We start from the raw sequence: 17708 nt of genomic DNA, 5'->3' as shown, positions 1-17708 counted from the left end.
TTTACTTTGCTTGCTCTTTATAAGATCTCCGCGTACTCTTCTTACTTTTACTTTTCTTTCTCGCTTCTACTTCTTAAAATGTCCTTTCTTTCTCTACTCTTCATTTATAAGCGTACTCTCACTCCAATAACAGCTTTCAGCGCTCTTTTCATTTTTTTGTGAATTTTGTTCATATTTTTTTTATTAAATTTCACTATATAAGTACTTTTTAAAAAAACTTTTTATAATATTCAAAGTTGGTGTTTTAGTTTTGACTTCCTTACGGCTTCGTCCTAATACTTCACGTTATGATTTTATTTTCATATTTCACTTAATAATGCTAATTCATAATTTATACTCACTTATTGGAACGAATAATTTAAATTAATTTTAGCTCTTAGTTTTTCTTTGGTGCTCTTAGAAGTTCTTTCATATTTGATATAACATTGATTTGTTTAATAATAATTTCTAATATAAAATTTTTTATGCTCATTTTTTGTAACTTTTTTCATACACATTTCTACTACTTAATTTTCATTAGTAAGCGTGAAGTGACAACTAAAAGAATCTATAGTTTACGAAAACATTCATACATATTATTTTTTCTTTGACTATTTATTTATATTAATTTTAATATTTTATTTTAATAAAAATTTGCTGGTTATTTTTTTAAAACATTGATCGCATTTGATTAACTATAAATAGTTGTGATTCATATTTAGTGTAGAGTGAGAGAAGTAAAGTGTGTAAATAATGAAAGCTCTCAAACAGCACTAAACCCAAAAGATGATCTCTAAGCTAAAACACGCAGCCTCACATTAGGGCGAGAGAGAGAGAGAGAGAGAGAAGCGCCAATGAAAGCGCGAACGAAAGCGCGCCAAAAAACGCGACAGATCTCAACAAAAAGCGACAAATGGGCGGAAACACGAAAGCTTTTGCCAGTAACAGCAACACTTTGGTGCATTCTGCATTTGCTAACGTAACAGCTGATCGTTTTTGTAGAGTTCTGCGTACAGTTTTGTTCAGCTGCTGGGTGTGAAACTTTACTGAATCATTACACAAAATATATTCTCCAGCTTTCCTGATTTTACTGCCCGGATTTCGCCAATATTGTTTTGCTCTTACCTGTTTCAGTACACTTCGCACTCAAATCACTCGCACTCGCTTGAAAATGTTTTATTCACGCCACAACAATTGCTGCGTGCACTTCAGGTGCAATTTGCTTCACTATCACCGCCTTGCTATTACTAGCTTTTACATGCCACTGCACCAGCTTTCCAAACTCTCAATCAGCACTCTCAGCGTCTATATTGTGCAGCTGTTATATTTATTTAAGCAAAGCTCTGCTCTCATTGCTTTTTATCACGATCAAACTGCTGCGCTTTCTGTTTATTTCTGTTGCATTCTAACGCCTCATGTTCCTCTCTTTTACTTTCACTACAACTTCTTTCTTCTTCTCTCCTTTGCACTTTAACTCCTGCCAACACTGTAGCTCTCTCTCGTTCTCTCGCTCTTTTCGCTCACCACTTCTGCTTTTCTTCTCCTCTCTCTTTCTATCTTTTTCCTTCTACCACCTTGCGTTCTGTTTCTCTCACTCTCGCTTTCGTTCTGCCTCTCACTCTCGCCACACTCTTGCTGCTTCCCTCCTCTATCCGCTATGCTAATCGCTCACACTCCACAATTGCTATAGCCAATCAGTGTTGCGCACGTGGCGCGTGGTTGCCATCTAGATGTAATTTGCACTCGGTTTTAAAATTTCAAATAATTCACACATTTATTTAGTTAATTTCATGGCAATATCAATTAATAAATTTATAATAATAATAATAATTAATTTAATAATAGCAAATAGCTTGTTTTTTTTTGTATTTTATTTTATTTATGTATTGTATGTATATTTTTATTTGTTTGGTTTTTTGTTTTTGTTTTGATACTGTTATTATATAAATATTTTATGCTGTAAAATATGCGTATCGGTTGCTTTACTTTGTGTGTGTGTATGTCTGTTTATTATGTTTTATTTTATTTTTTCGCTCATTATTTATGTTTCATGCAATAATTAATATATGAATTTATAATAATTAGATTTTTAAGTATTTTTTCTCAGCATTTTTTTGTTTTTGTTTTGAAACTACGAAATTAATAAATTAATTAATTACGAAAATTCATAAATTTATATATATATATATATGTGTGTTTATGTATATATATAATATGATAGACAAATACAAATACAAATACAATTTAATTAAGTACAATTAAGTAATTAGTTTAAAAAGTGGGTTTACAAGTGTGACTAAGTATTTTGTTTAAATAAATTTTGCTTAAATATTTTCCACATAATAATTTTAAGTTATTTAATTATAATAGTTAATAATAAGTAATAAATATATATTTATATATATGCATAAGTAGTTATACGATGAGTTTGAGAATTATTTGTTGCTTTATTTTTATTTTCATATTATTTTTATGTCCCTTTCTTTAGGTTTTGAGAATTTCCATTTTTCTTTTGAATATTTTCAGGGTTGATTTTTGTGTTAAACTATTTGTGCCAGTGTTGATTGGGTGTTGCCATGCAAAGCTTTTGCTTCATACCAATTAACAGCGTCGCTGTGCTCTTTCATTGCTCACGCTGGTTTATTTTCTGCGCTCTTTTAACCCTTTTGGCCGCTCACTATTTATGGCGAAGCTTTTGCACTTGCTGCTGCTGTTATCTCGCGCTCACGCTCAACTACTTTCGGCTCGCTTGAACACACAAAAAAATATTGCTAGAAAGCATTGCGTTGTGCAGACAATTTCACGCTTTCCCTACTCCCTTTTGCCATATGCCGTTCTCTGCTCCGTTTTTCGTATTTTTCTCTTACATTTTTTGCTAACAAATTTTCGAATTTCAATAAATACTACAAAACTAAATTTAATTTTGCACAACTTATAATTTTTACTAATTTTCTTCAATGAAAAATATTTTTGTTTTTGTTTTTTTTAATTTTTTGTGTGACTAGTGGTAAATCTCAATTTCATTTTCAACACTTTTTGTATAGTTAATATTTTTCAACTGTCTCTCCTGCACACATAACTACAGCTTCATATATAATATGTGTATATAATTTATGTAAATTTTTTATATATTTTTTTTTGCATGTTTTTAACTTTTTTGCTGTCGTTTAGTTGAACTGCGGTGTTTACTGGTTGTTGCTTACACTTCATGCTTATACATCCTGCTTTCCTTTCGCTAATTTCACGGTCTCAACTTCAGCTCTTTTTCTCACATATTTTTGCGCTCACGTAAGCGCGCGCGTCAACAAAAGCTTTGCTTGCGCTTACGCTCTATTTCTCTTTCATCAACACTTTGCTTGCGCTTGCGCTCCCGTTCTCTTTCACTACCGCCGTTTTGCCTTCTCTTTCATTTTCCTTCACATTCTTGCTGTTTTTCTTATAGTTGCTGTTGTTTTGCTTCTTCTTCTTAACACCACTCAAGCTCACTTAAGCGGTTTTGGTTTTATTTGTCTTAAAGCTAACTTGCAACACCCTGTTGCCGAGTGTATAACCGTTGAGTGATTGTATTGCCACAACCGCTTCGTCGTAATTCGTCATGGTCACGAAGCCGAAACCCTTGCATTTGCTCGTCTGTAAATCACGTATAACCTTGACCGATTGGACGGCACCGAATGGGCCGAACAGCTGCCACAAGACATTCTCCTCCGTTTCGGGTGCGAGGTTGTAAACGAATATGCACCAGCCGGAGCCGGTCATTGCATTGCCGGGCAAAATGGAATTGGCCAAGAGATCACCAGCCAATGGTGAGTATCTAAATCCGAAAAAAAAATTGTGAGAAAGAGAGAGAGAGGGAGAGTACAAGATCAGTATAATATATTGAGAGTTAGCTAGTTTATGTTCAGAACAAATGAGCGCGCGTGTTTTAAATACATTACGCAGTGAGCGCTTTTGAGTTTTTCACTTTATAGACTACGAGAAAAATACATAAATAATTTGTTTTTATTTTTTTTTTTAGTTTTTCTTATGCTGAGTTCGTTGAGAGAAAGTTGATACTCTGCGTAAATAAAGATTAATATAAATATTTTGGTATAAAACAACTGAATATGAGATTAAGAATGAGTGAAAACATGAGTGGTAAGCTTTGGAGTGTTCAACCTTCTAAATTAGAAAAGAGAGCAACTATAATAGAATATGAACAAATTGGTCATAAGGTAATAAAAGGAGATATAAGAAAATAAAAAGTAAAGAAGGTAATAAAAATAATTACATTTGGCATATTTAATTAATATTTAGCATTTCAGTGAGCAGAAAATTCAAATGAGTATTAGTGAGCAAACTAATAATAAATCTAAGAGCTTTTAGGTGAACTTGGAAAACATGTGGTGGGAGCGCAAAAAGGCGACGGTAGCGCAAATTATATGGAGTTGATAAAGCGTAGATAGAGAGTCAGTCAAGAGACATATTTATTAAGAGAGAAGCAGCCAGCAAAGTAGATTGCTGCACTCATTTGAAGCTCACTAGTGCTTGGAGAGCAATTCGTTAGTTCAATATATGACAGATAGAGCGACTTAAAAGCACTACTGAAAATATAGTTCGCGCGCTCAAATTTTTAATATTAATCTTTAACTTTTCACTGATAAAAATCTATTTTCAATTATGAAGGATTTGTTCAGAGCCATTCGTAAGTGCTCGATTTCAGCGCTTTTACGCTCTATTCTTTCTTTTCTCTATCTCTATTTTATCTCTTCGTTTTTCTTTTCTATTTTTGTAATCGAAAAGCCGAAAATTGAAATTTTTGTGTAATGAAAAGCCGAGTAGAATTTTGCTCAAGCTTGAATTTATATTTAAAACGGCACTCTCTTGAGATTTTCGTAGAGAAAAATGGGTTTAAGAGTTATTCCTGAGTATTTAGCAGAAAAAATATGTAATTTTTTGAATTTTTACAAGAATTGCTACTTTTATTAATTTCTCATTTTCTATTAATATTTCTTTATCCCTCTCTCTCTCTCTCTTTATACAGTATTTGCTCTTAACTGGATAGTTTTCTCACATAATACGTTTCTTTGACAGGTTTTCCAATAATTGAAATTAGATTTTTGTATACATTTTTTTAAATTAAAATAAATAATTTAAATAAAAAAAATAGTTTTTAATAAAAAAAAAATTAACAAATAATATAAAAAATAAATAAATAATATAAAAACTAGATAAATATAATATAAATAGCTGAGCATCGTCGTGCGCTGTTTCCAAAAAGTTGACGCTCTCTTATAGATTGTTCTCTTTAAACATAAAAATACTCTCTTTAATTGATTTTTTAGATATACTATATACTATGCAACCCTGCCGAGCGGTTCTATTATTTAAAATAAATGAAATATTTAAACATTTTTTAAATAAATTACAATTTCTTAAATCACACAAATCTTTTCATGCCTTTCTTTTAATAATTTATTATAAATTAAATGCAATTAGTGAGTGTAAACAGTTAAAACAACAAGTACATACAGCAACAGTGTTAAAAATTGTCGAAAAAAGAGATATAACACTTTTATTTTTAAAAAATATTTTTGAATTAAAATTAAAAAAAAAATTATAACGTTTTTCTTAATTCATAAATATTATTTAAACATTTTAATTCAAAAATATTTTTTAAAAATAAAAAAATATTAAAAACATAATTTTTTAAAATAAAAAAATAATAAAAACATAATTTTATTAACTTAATTAATTTCTGTTTAAATACAAAAACAAAAAACCAAATTTAGAAAAAAAAAAAACAAAAAATAAAATTAATACAAAAAAAAGTGTAAATATGCTATTATACAAGATGAAAATGTGTTTTTAAGAAGAAAATTTTGTAAAGTCCTACGTTTTCAAAATACTTTGTATGAGAGCGAAATGCAAAACTTTAACTAAAAAAAACCACCCAGAAACCGAAAAGAACACACATTTAGTATAATACAGTGTAATTATTGAAAGGCAGGAACGCAAAATTTAAGGTTATAGAGCGGTGACAGTCGAAAGCCAAGGGGAAAAGTTAATTACTAGTACAATTATAGCAAATTAAATTCAATTTCTCAGAGCTAATGATACACTGACAAAAATTTAAGGGCAAAATTTACTGCATTAACATTGAAAGCAAGCACATCTGCAAAATGTTTTGGTAGTTCTTTGATGTCAAATTTACTGTTTTATTCAGATTAGAGTTACCTCTTAAGAAAAAAATCTGTCAAAGCTTTAATTTTAAATAATATGTTTAATACAATTTTCGTCATATTTACTTTTTTTTTAGATAAGAGTTACCATATCAGAAAAAATATGTAAAAGCTTTAATTTTTTTTTTTAAATTAGAGTTACCATATCAAAAAATATGTAAAAGCTTTAATTTTTTCAAACTTTTTGAATATTTACTTTTTTAAATTAAAGTTACCATAACAGAAAAAAATGTAAAAGCTTTAATTTTTTTTAAATTAGAGTTACCATATCCGAAAAAATATGTAAAAGCCTTAATTTTTTTAAACTTTTTTAATATTTACTTTTTTAAATTAAAGTTACCATATCAGAAAAAAATGTAAAAGCTTTAATTTTTTTTAAATTAGAGTTACCATATCAGAAAAAATATGTAAAAGCCTTAATTTTTTTAAACTTTTTTAATATTTACTTTTTTTAAATCAGAGTTAACATATCAGAAAAAAAAATATGTAAAAGCTTTAATTTTTTTTTAAATTAGAGTTACCATATCAGAAAAAATATGTAAAAGCTTAAATTTTTTTAAACTTTTTTAATATTTACTTTTTTTAAATCAGAGTTAACATATCAGAAAAAAAAATATGTAAAAGCTTTAATTTTTTTTAACTTTTTTAATATTTACTTTTTTAAATTAAAGTTACCATATCAGAAAAAATATGTAAAAGCTTTACTTTTTTTTAATTAGAGTTACCATATCAGAAAAAATATGTAAAAGCTTTAATTTTTTTAAACTTTTTTAATATTTACTTTTTTTAAATTAGAGTTACCATATCAGAAAAAATATGTAAAAGCTTAAATTTTTTTAAAACATTTTTTAAAAAATTTTTCGTCACATTTACTTTGTTTTTAGATTAAAGTTACCACAATAAGTCTTCAAATTTAAAACTTTTTAGTGTGTCAAATAAAATTGGAAATTGAAAACCTTTTAGTGTGTCAAATAACATAGAAAAATTAAAAATAAAAATTAAACTGCCTTTGAAATTTTAAATTTAACTTTCTATTTTCATAATTTTTATAAAAAAAAAAATATTTTTTTTTCACACAAATCTCGTTTTTGTTTTTACTTTTCTACACACAGTTGCAATTTGTTGAAACAAAGGTTCATAAAAATATAAATATTTTAATAATAACAAAAATTATTCACCTTTGTAAACCCTTGTTAATGGCTAACATCGGGCTTTTTCCAATGCTAAAAACGAAATCGGTAGTTTTTCGGTCAATATTATTATTTTTTTTCCACAAAATTAGAAGAAAAAGAAAAACATAAAGAAGGAAAAATTAAATGAGTACGGTTTTAGTAAAAACAATAGTAGCGAAAAAAAGTTGCGGTTAGTATGACTGCTGAGATCGTTTCAATTTCGTAAAGGTCGCAAACTTTTCTTTTTTTGTTTGAAAAAAAAATTATTAAATAATTCTAATTTCTGATTTTTTTTTTTAATTGAAAAATGTGTTTGGAAGTACTTTTTGTATGGTTTTGTTCACATTTCCAGAAATAATATACAGCTAGACTCTGTGAGGAAAATACGGAATCAAAAACTATATGAAAAAATAAACAATAGTGAGCTTGATATTTGAAGCTATTCTTTATTTAAAATAATATATGTTTGAGTGAAATTAAAATTTGAAGTACCAAATTAGAAGTTTCGATTTAACCGGTTATTTGAGGTTATAAAAAGGGCTTTAAAGTTGCAAAAAACGCTTTGGTGCTTGACTTGGCTAAACTAGCGCTTTACTAAGAAAGTAATTTAAATGAAATAAATTGGCGCTTATCGCTATTTTCCATAGAAAAAATTGCGCTGCTAACTCATAGCAGTAATTTTTTCACACTTTGTAGCTTTTACTACGCTCAGCTGCACTTAAAAGCTCGCGCACGCGCAACTAACTGGTACGCGCACCTTGTCATACTATGTATTTACGCTTGCACAAAGTTTTTCACATTGTCTACAATAAATTTCGAACTTTCCTAAGCTTTCGCTTGTTGACACTTACCTTATACGTCCAGCCGATGGCAGTGCGCCAGCGAGACGACGCGTTGCGGCAGCCGCTTGTGGTGTCAGATAAGCGGCCAATGGTGGTGGGAGTTGAGCTTTGGCGCTATTGCTGGGATTATTGGCAAATTTAACAGTTATTGGTTCGGTGTAACCTTTGGGCGTTTTACCATTTAATTCCTGTATAGCGCGCTCGGCTTCGTTGCGTTGGTCGAAACGTATAAAACCGACACCTTTCGATAGACCTATGCAAGGCAAAACGGAATTTTAATTATGTTTTACTGTGAAAAAAATACAGCAGAGTTGGCAGAGAGCGTTTAAAGTGACAGCAACGGTAGGTGTCTAAGTTAAAACAGCGCATGGTTGATGACTGCACTGTCTTGAGCGCCATAAAATGGTGTGTGTATCAACTTAAGTATATAAAAGCTCTCACAGTGCTCTGCTGTCTAACTTACTTGTGTATATTAAAGGCTTTACTCACCAGAAATATTATCACAGAGTATACGAGATGTAATTATCTTGCCATATGATGCGAATAGTGCCTCCAAGTCTGGTTGTGATAGATTTTTGGGAAGACCCGATACATACAAATTAGCACCCTTTATTGATTCCGAACTTGGACGGGCGTATGATACTTTAATCACTTTATTCTGCAAACGCAAGCCATTCAATGTATTGACGGCCTTCTCAGCATCCTCGGCGCGTACATAGTTAACAAAACCGTAGCCCAAGCTTTGGCCGACTGCAGCGGAGAGAGAGAGAGAGATAGTGAGAGACGTTAAAAGGATTGAAATATAATTCTATAGGCTTGAGCTTATCAAATGTTGCCGAATTAAAGCGGTAGCTTACCTTGCTGCAATGCCGGATTGAGTGCGGTCAACGAAGCTGGCAACACTGTAAAAATTATTAAATAACAAATTTAAATTAATATTTTTACGCTACAAATTACGAACTAGTTAATTTTTAGAAGAAAAGTTAATAAATCTTTTCGAAGTTTGACAAAAGTAGCTAATTTTTTTTTACTTAAGTTTAACAAAAGTAACATTGAATTAAGTACATAAATAATATATCCTCTACTGTACTCAAATAAAATTTACTTAAGTACTCAAGCAAAGCTTAAATTTCGATTAAATTAAGGAAAGAAAAAAGAAAACTCAATTAAGTACTTAAGTTTTGTTTACGAAACGTTTAAGTTTCACTTAAGTACTTGATTGTAATTGTTTTTTTTTTTGTTGAAGGTAATGAAAGAAAACTTACTTAAGTGCGTAAGTTTTGGCTAAGTAAAACTTAAGTTTCACTGGACTATTTTATTTTAATTTTTAAAGCTTAAGTTTCGTTTAAATTAAGGAACGAAAAAAGTAAACTTATTTAAGTACTTAAGTTTTCGTTAAGTACGGCTTAAGTTTCACGTAAGTCCTTAATTTTATAATATATGTTTTTTTTTTGCTGAAATTAATGAAAGAAAACTCAAATTGAACTTACTTGAGTGCTTAAGTTTTGGTTAAATAAAGCTTAAGTTTCACTTGAGTATTTAATTGTATTTGTTTTTTTTTCTGCTGAAGCTAATGAAGGAAAACTTAAATTAAACTTACTTAAGTGCTTAAGTTTTTGTTAAGTAAAAGTTTAAGTTTCACATAAGTATTTATTTGGTTTTTTTTTTTTGAAGCTAATGAAAAAAAATTTAAACTGAACTTACTTGAGTGCTTAAGTTTTGGTTAAATAAAGCTTAAGTTTCCCTGAATTAGTTTAAATTTGAACTATAAATGAATGAACAAAAAACTAGAAATTTGTAACTCAAGCACCCAAGTTACGTTAATACTAAATAGCTAAGTATTACTTAAGTTGCGCTTGAATATATGAAATCTAGATAAACTTAGCTTAAGCACAATTTGTGTGTTACGCGGATTTTACGCCGGTTTCTACATTTGCTGCCGCTAGTGATTACACAACTTGTGTTAAAGCTTCACTTAAGCGCAACTTAAGTGCTTTTACTTACAGAATAATTAGTGTGAAAAAAGTTGCATATTTACCCAAATTACCTGAGGCTTTGTCGCGCACAAGCTTGCAACTCTCCAATTCGCCAATGCTCGAGAAGAGCGAACGCATCTCCTCTTGCGTCATTGTCTGTGGCAAATAGTTCACAATCAAGTTGGTGCGCGACTCATCCGAGCTGCCATCGACGGAGCCATTGGCGCTGCCATTCTTCACGATATCCATGGCGTTGGTCATTTTCTTGCCGGTGCTTGCTTGTGGCGTTTGCTTTTTATTAACGGCTGTTGTTGTTGCTGCTGCTGCTGCTGTTGTTGCGGCGCTTGCTTGCTTTTGGGGCGTAATTTTGAAGTTCGCTCTCAACGGTTGTGTGCGCTCGAACGCGTGCTCTCTCTCTCTCTTACTCGTTTAACTTCCTTGCTGTTAGCGCACGATCTATGATCTGCCTACACACGCACTTTCTCGCTTTCGAACTATGCACTTGCGTTCGCCTGGCTATCTAACTGTACTGTTTGCTTAGCGCTTTGTTGCTTTATTTGTATGAATGATTTGTTGTTGCTTAGTAATTAGTCTCACTGCTTGTTTAAATGTCGCTTAAATTTAATTTAATTTAATTTAAATATTTCTTTTATAAGAGCTTTGATTGCGCTTTGCACAAGTCCCGTTGGAAATTAAGTATGTAAGTAAGTAAGTAAGTATGTAAGTTAGTTTAAGTAAGCTTTCGCTAAAAATTATCTTTACACAAATTGCAAATAGTTTTAGCTTTGCTTATTTATTTACTTTTTTGCTTGTTTTTTTTTTTTTTTGTTTTTGACTAGAAGACTTTACACTGTGTTGTTGGCGTGGAGCTTTCGCTTGTGGCCACTTTGAGCTTTCGTGCGTTTTTGGTAGCTTTCGCTCTGCGTTGCTGCTTGGTGTATGGGTTTTAGATCAACTACGATCGTTTTACGCGCGTTTCTTTGTATGTGTGTTTATGAGTTTCTTTCGCTAAAATTTTTCTTTTTAGTAAAATTGATTTTTCAATGATTTTTTCTTTTTGGTTTTTCTTTAGTTAGTTGTTGTTGTTTAAGTTAAAAGAGTAAATTTTGCTAATGATTCTTTATGTTCGTTAAGTGTGTATCTCTGCTTCTCAAAGGATTGTTCGTGTATTGATTCGCCTTTGTAAGTATATATATATATATATATATTATAATATTTGCTTTTTTATTATTTGTTTTTGTTTTTTATAAAATTGCAAAAATGCAAAAAGACAGCAATATTTATATTTTTATATAATTTATATTCTCCGCTCACTAAGATTTTATTTAAAAATTTGCTTTTATGTTGTATTAAGTTCTCGCTTTACTCTCTCTTTTTCTCTCTTAACTGCTGCTGCTGCTGCTGTTGGTGCTGTTGCTCTCTTGATCTGCTGGTGCTTTATGGAACATTGGTATTTGTATGTCACGTTTTTATATTTATATATAGATATATATATATATATTGTTGTTGTTATAAACTGTTGGTTTTATATTCTCTTTTGTATAAATTTAATATGATTATTCGTTAGCTCCTTTTTATGGATATTTGTTTTGCTCTGCTACTATTCTCTTTAGTTTAGTATAGTTGGTTTTATTTGGTGGTGTAGATTTGCAAGATTCTCTTGGATCTCGATTTACTTCGCCGCTCTCTTGATTTTGCTAACTCACAGAGTTTCTACTCCCTTTTTGACAACTGCACGATTGCGCTCACGTTGAAATAATCAATCTGTAAAGAGAATAGAATAAAATTAGCTGCGAACTAAATATTTTTTTCTGTTTTAAGCAAGAAGTGGCACCCTACAGTATTAGTAATTGCCTTAGCAATGGTAATTATTATTGTAATGGTATTTGTAATTGCCTTAGCAATGGTAATTATTATTGTAATGGTGTTTGTAATAGCCTTAGTAATGGTATTTGTTTATAATGGTAATTACATTATTGGTATTAACCATAATTTTAGTAATGATAATTATAATGTGCAGTAATATTGGTTTGAGTATTTGTATTTAAGTAGTAATTCTACCCTTATAAGGACAAAAGAAGAGAGTATATACATTTAATTTAGGCAGAAGGTGGCAATAACTAAATACCGCATCGAAGCTATTAATAATTGTCTCAGTAATGGTAATCATTATTGTAATGATATTGGTAATCATTTTGGTAATGATAATTAAACGTGTTGTGATATTGGTAAAACTATTTGCGCTCCTTTTAATAATTGCCTAAGTAATGGTAATTATAATAGTAATAAAATATTTGCGCTCCTTTTAATAATTGCCTAAGTAATGGTAATTATAATGTATGTGAACTTTAGCACTTCTGAAAGATTTACACAGTAATGGTAATGTAATGAAAATAATAACGGTACTTATAATAATAAAATATAATTTTTGCAAATCTTCTTTAATGTTGAAGTCAAAAAAGGTATGCAATAAAAGTGTTGCTTATAGTAATGGTAATGTAATGAAAAGTAATAAATGAGCATTTTTCTCATAGTAATGGTAATGTAATGAAAAGTTTAGCAGTAATTATAACAAAAAATTATCGTAAATTCGTTAAATATTCGAATACTATCAAATATTTGCAATAACATCGGAAATAATAATATTTGAAGTAATTCTATTGGGTTTTACAAAGTAATTTAAAAAGTAATGGTATGTAATTGTTAATTGCAGTAAGAGTATTGTTAAATATTTATTTCGAATCTAGAAAATTACTGCAATGTTGTATTATTATGCAAAAAGTAAACAAAAAATATGTTACTTAAGGTAATGGTATTGTAATGGAAACTCTAGCGGTAATTATAACAATAACTTACTGCAAAATCGTAAAATTTTCAAACACAACGTAATAGTTTTGTTTAAAAAAAGTAAATTTAGGTCATTTTAATGATATTTTCAAGTAATTCAAAAAGTAATCATACTTCTAGTGAGAGTACCGTAAAATAGTTGTCTCAAATAAATTAATTTCTTGCGATTTTGTATTACCACAAGTCCAATGTAGGCCCCTAACACCAACCTCCGCTAATCTACCTACCCACAAACACACATGTAAGTACACATGTGTAATTACTGTTTTTAATATAATTAACAATTGATCAAATTGTTTGCCAACATTGAAGTGGAAATAAACGTTCCATCATGACTTTCAAGAAGTGCTCAATCAGAAAATATATGCACTTGGACAAGTATACACATACACCAACACACCGTAAGTACACAGGCATAAGCATATTTAATCAACAACAACAGCATCGGCAAGTGTAATGCAATACGGGCTATCAGGGCGCAAAGCAGACTGCGTAGAGCCCAGTGGGAGATCCCGCGGCAAAAGATGTAATTAAATGAGTGGAGGAGCGAACGGTGGTGGGGGGTATGCACTGACATATGCGTTTGGGCGATATTAGTGCCCACATGGGTATTAATCAACTTTTTATGCTTCATATATGTGTGTATGTGTGCAGCAAGTTGTTCGGGTTAAATAACAACCCTTAAAAATCACCGACTGCGCGACCGCGTAGAAACCCTCTTTTATTTATTTATCATTTTTTTGCTGTTGTTTTTTTGTTTTCGATTTTTTTTGTTTTTGTTTTAAGCATATGCGGATTATGACTTTAGCGCCAGCGCTGGCACACAATGCCAACAGTGTGCGCTTTTGTCTCTTTTGTTTTTGTTTTTTTTGTGTGTTTTGTTTTTGTGCCACAAATGCAGTTAGTTGCAAGTCTTCCCATTGTTTGTGGTTGTTGGCGATATATTTTTTTCTTTCCGTGTATTTTGTGACTCTGGCAGCGCAGTATATTTGTGCAATTGTCGGGAAGTAATTCACTAATTCACAGATAGATTTCATTTCATTTGCTTTGTTGGCATTTTTTCCGGTTTAACTGTTTTTCTTTTGTTCCTCGGCTTTTGAAACACAAGTGCTTGGAAAACAGGCGGTTTTTAATTAAATTTGTTGCATTTTTAGCACAGCAGGGAAGGATATTATGTAGAGAGAGTTAATTGATTCTGATAGAAGTCAAAAATTTTATTCGAATTTTTCGTAGAATGCATTTATTTTGCCAAGCAGCATTTACATATAGACTTAAATGCGCCCATTAAATTTTCCAAAAACAATTTTTGCTACAAATTAAACACATAAATATCACACCATTTGTGCAGAATTTAAAAAAAAAAATTTGTTAAGCACTTAAGTTTTTGTTAAGTATTTGCTTAAGTTTTTTTTTTTGAATTTTGATGGCTTAGTTCTAATTTATTGTGAAGCATGATTTACGCAGAATTTTAAAATTTTTTGTTAAGCACTTAATTTTTTGTTAAGTATTGAATTAAGTTTAAGTTAAAAAGTAAAGTAAAAGGAATTAAAAAAAATGTGTTAAGTATTTAATTACATTTCTTCGAATTTTGATGGTTAATTCCAACTTTTTGTTAAGCACTTATATAAGTTTTTGATAAGTATTAGATAAGTGTAAAATAAAAAACTACGAAAAACATAATTTTTTAGTTTTGTGAAGTATTCCTTCAAGTTTTCCTCGATTCTTTTGATGCTTAGTTTTCAATAATTTACAAGCTCTTAAGTGTTTTTTCATGAAAGAATGATTAATTGCTAACAAATAGTAAGAATTCGGGCTAGTTTTTTTTTAAATTAAAGTAAAATTAAAATTTACTATCAATAGCCTCATGTAATTGGCTCCATTTTAATCAATTTTTTATTAAGTGCTTAAGTTTTGCTTAAGTTTAACTTAAGTTTTTATTAAGTATTACATATTTTTTCATCAAATTTGATTTTTTCGTAGAGCTGGTGTATTTTAAAAGACTTTCAGCGTATTATTTCGTTAAGTTTTACTCAAGTTTCTGCATTTTAAAATTGCAAAATACTAGCTTTTCAAACCTTTTAAGTTCTAAAATAGATTTTTTAATATTTTTCAACAAAATACTAATAATTTTATGTAATAATAAATAATTTCGTCTTCACTTCGCCTCAACTACTTGCCACAAGGCCTTACACAGCTGCTCCTTTTCCGATTCGAATAATTTCCTTTGTTTTTCATTATAATTTTCCACTTCAGCTGATTTACGTTCATATTTTCAACATAGTTTACAACATATCATGCATATACACACGCACACATACAGCCATATCCGATTTCTAATCAGAATTGCTGTGTGGCATGCAACTAGCCTGCCAAACCCGCTTGCTTAGCTGCTGCGTTGTTGGACTGCTCGTTAACAGCGCCTAGAGCAGCACTGTTGTCCTTTATGCAGGATGAACCTAACTGCTTTGGTGTAAGCGTGTGTATGAGCGAAGGGTTGCATGCAACATGAGTTCAAATGCACACACACATACACGTACACATACAAATCCAGTGATATATGATACAATAGCGTGCTATGCTTTGTTGCTAAGCTAAGTTTTGTCTATTCTCTGACTGCCCCTTCGCGCTGTTGTTGTTGCTATTGTTTTTGCCATCGAAATAGTCAAAATACCTGGCTAGAGTCCTTGCACATTTGATTGCTCGCTTTACACGACAACTTTGACTCGCTCACACTCGCATATGCAGCGCCTTTGGTCGTTGCATTTATGCCTCCTCCCTCTCGCTCCATCTCCCTCTCACACTCATTGCAACGCTCGTATTGCATTTGCTATGCTACAACAATCCTACCACAGCAACAACGACAGCTGTGACTTCATAGACAAAACTTCACACACACACACGTACACATATGTATGTACATGCGCTCACGCTAGCAGTTGAACAAAAATGCATAACTGCAGTTGAGCTGTGTCTAGGCGCGGAGTTCAATGACCTCACCACATCTACTTTGTCCGTGTTTTGATGCAGTGACTTTCGCGGCTGCCGGCACAACGACCAAACAAACAAACAAACGAGCGCACACACATACATACATACAAGTGTATATATAGATATGTATATTTGATCGTTATCCTGATTGAGATATCCTTGCATGCACATTATTGCCGTTGCTTAGAGAAATTAAATAAATTTCTTGCGCCGCAGACTGACAGACCTTTGCATACATACATATGTATATATTTACATATTTATGTTCCTTTGTAGTATATGCTTAAAGATGCTTAAAGATGTGTAAATATAGTTTCTATTTGTTTGGTTATGTAATCGGTTGTAATCGTAAGAAATACGAGCAGAATAGCGATTATAAATCATAGATATGTATTTACAAGCTTATAAATATACATATATATATATATACATATTTATTTATATAGTGTCAACTTTTAAAAATTAGTAGAACATATACAGCGCCTGCGGATAGACTTCAAAATCACTTTTTTGACCATAAAGTAGGTTTCTTCTAGCAAATTTAAAAAAAAAAATCAGAATTTTTAAAATTTTGTTGATTCAGCTATTTAGAAATTATTATATATTGAAAGTACATAAACAATTTTTCATTTATTTTAAAATTTTTAATTTCTTTTAAATTTTTTTATGAGAAAAAATAGTTTAAAAAATATGAAAAAATACAAAAACACTACAGTTAATAATTAGTTTACAATTTTAGGGTTATTTTCCGTTAAAAGATATTGCATTAATTTTTTTTTTTAATATTTTTCAATTTAAAATTTTTAAAAATTGTTTTAAATGAAAAAATATTTTTTATTAATATTTATACTTTAAAGAAATTTTGATGATTTATTACCAGAAGTAATATTTAAATTTTTGTTTTCATATTTTTCATTTCAAAAAATTTTCAAAATTTGTTTAAAGGAAATTTTATTTTTTATTAATATTAAAACTTTAAGGAAAATTTGATGATTTTGATTTTTTTATTTTTTTTTTATTTCAGAAACTTTTTTTTTAATTTTTTTCATTTAAAAATTTTTTTCAAATTTTTTTAAATGAAAAAATATTTTAAATTAATATTTAAACTTTAAACAAATTTTTATAGCATATTACCAGATAAATATCATTTCATTCAAATACTCGTACTCTCAAACAGTTTTGCGCGCTGGAAGCAGTATAGCTCCTGCGGATAGGCTTCATAAGCTTCATAAATGTTTTAATTTAACAAAAGCAAGTCGCCGTACCCATATATGAGCTAAAAACTAATTGCTGAGCTGATTTATAACTTGCCAAAGCATGACTTAATGTGCATACAGTATGTATAATAAGTGTGCGTACGAACAACCAACACTATGTACATAGCAATAAATTCAATTTTAATGTTAATGACTTTGTATTTAGCAGACAGTTTAGCAGGGAGACAGAAGGTTGCTTGCGAAGAATGGAAAAATTCATATGTATGCATATATGAAGATAGATAATGACAATAATATCCCTTCACCTCTATGCCCTCCAGCACCCACTCACACCCTAATTTATTTATTTAAATGAGTTTATGAAAAAAACTCGCATTATTTGCAGCTGCTTATGTCATTATCTACTAACAGCAGAGCAACCTTAAATTATGGCACAAAGAAAAAACACATTTCATAACTGTAACAACTT

The 17708-nt window shown here is 30.3% G+C and overlaps 1 protein-coding gene across 5 annotated transcripts in view; it reads right to left on the bottom strand.

Annotated features, from left to right (window-relative positions):
* Positions 1–608: 608 nt before the first annotated feature.
* The window catches only part of LOC105232053 (ELAV-like protein 2), a 76466-nt gene continuing 59366 nt past the window's right edge, over positions 609–17708 (bottom strand). For 2 of the 5 annotated variants that reach the window (XM_049456477.1, XM_049456476.1), the window contains 6 exons: positions 10250–11951; positions 9069–9113; positions 8701–8961; positions 8221–8464; positions 7376–7420; positions 609–3790 (listed from right to left, as the gene is read on the bottom strand). In XM_049456477.1, coding sequence (XP_049312434.1) covers positions 3466–3790; positions 7376–7420; positions 8221–8464; positions 8701–8961; positions 9069–9113; positions 10250–10448 — 1119 coding nt within the window. In that variant the 5' untranslated portion in view covers positions 10449–11951 and the 3' untranslated portion in view covers positions 609–3465. The remainder of the gene's footprint in view (positions 3791–7375; positions 7421–8220; positions 8465–8700; positions 8962–9068; positions 9114–10249; positions 11952–17708) is intronic. The other 3 variants (XM_049456478.1, XM_049456479.1, XM_049456480.1) reach the window with 3 other exon arrangements.

The sequence above is a fragment of the Bactrocera dorsalis genome, chromosome 4 (assembly GCF_023373825.1).
Source record: "Bactrocera dorsalis isolate Fly_Bdor chromosome 4, ASM2337382v1, whole genome shotgun sequence".
In the NCBI taxonomy this organism is placed as follows: Eukaryota; Metazoa; Arthropoda; class Insecta; order Diptera; family Tephritidae; genus Bactrocera; species Bactrocera dorsalis.
Note: the sequence above shows the minus strand (reverse complement) of the source record. Positions and strands in the feature narration are given on the sequence as shown.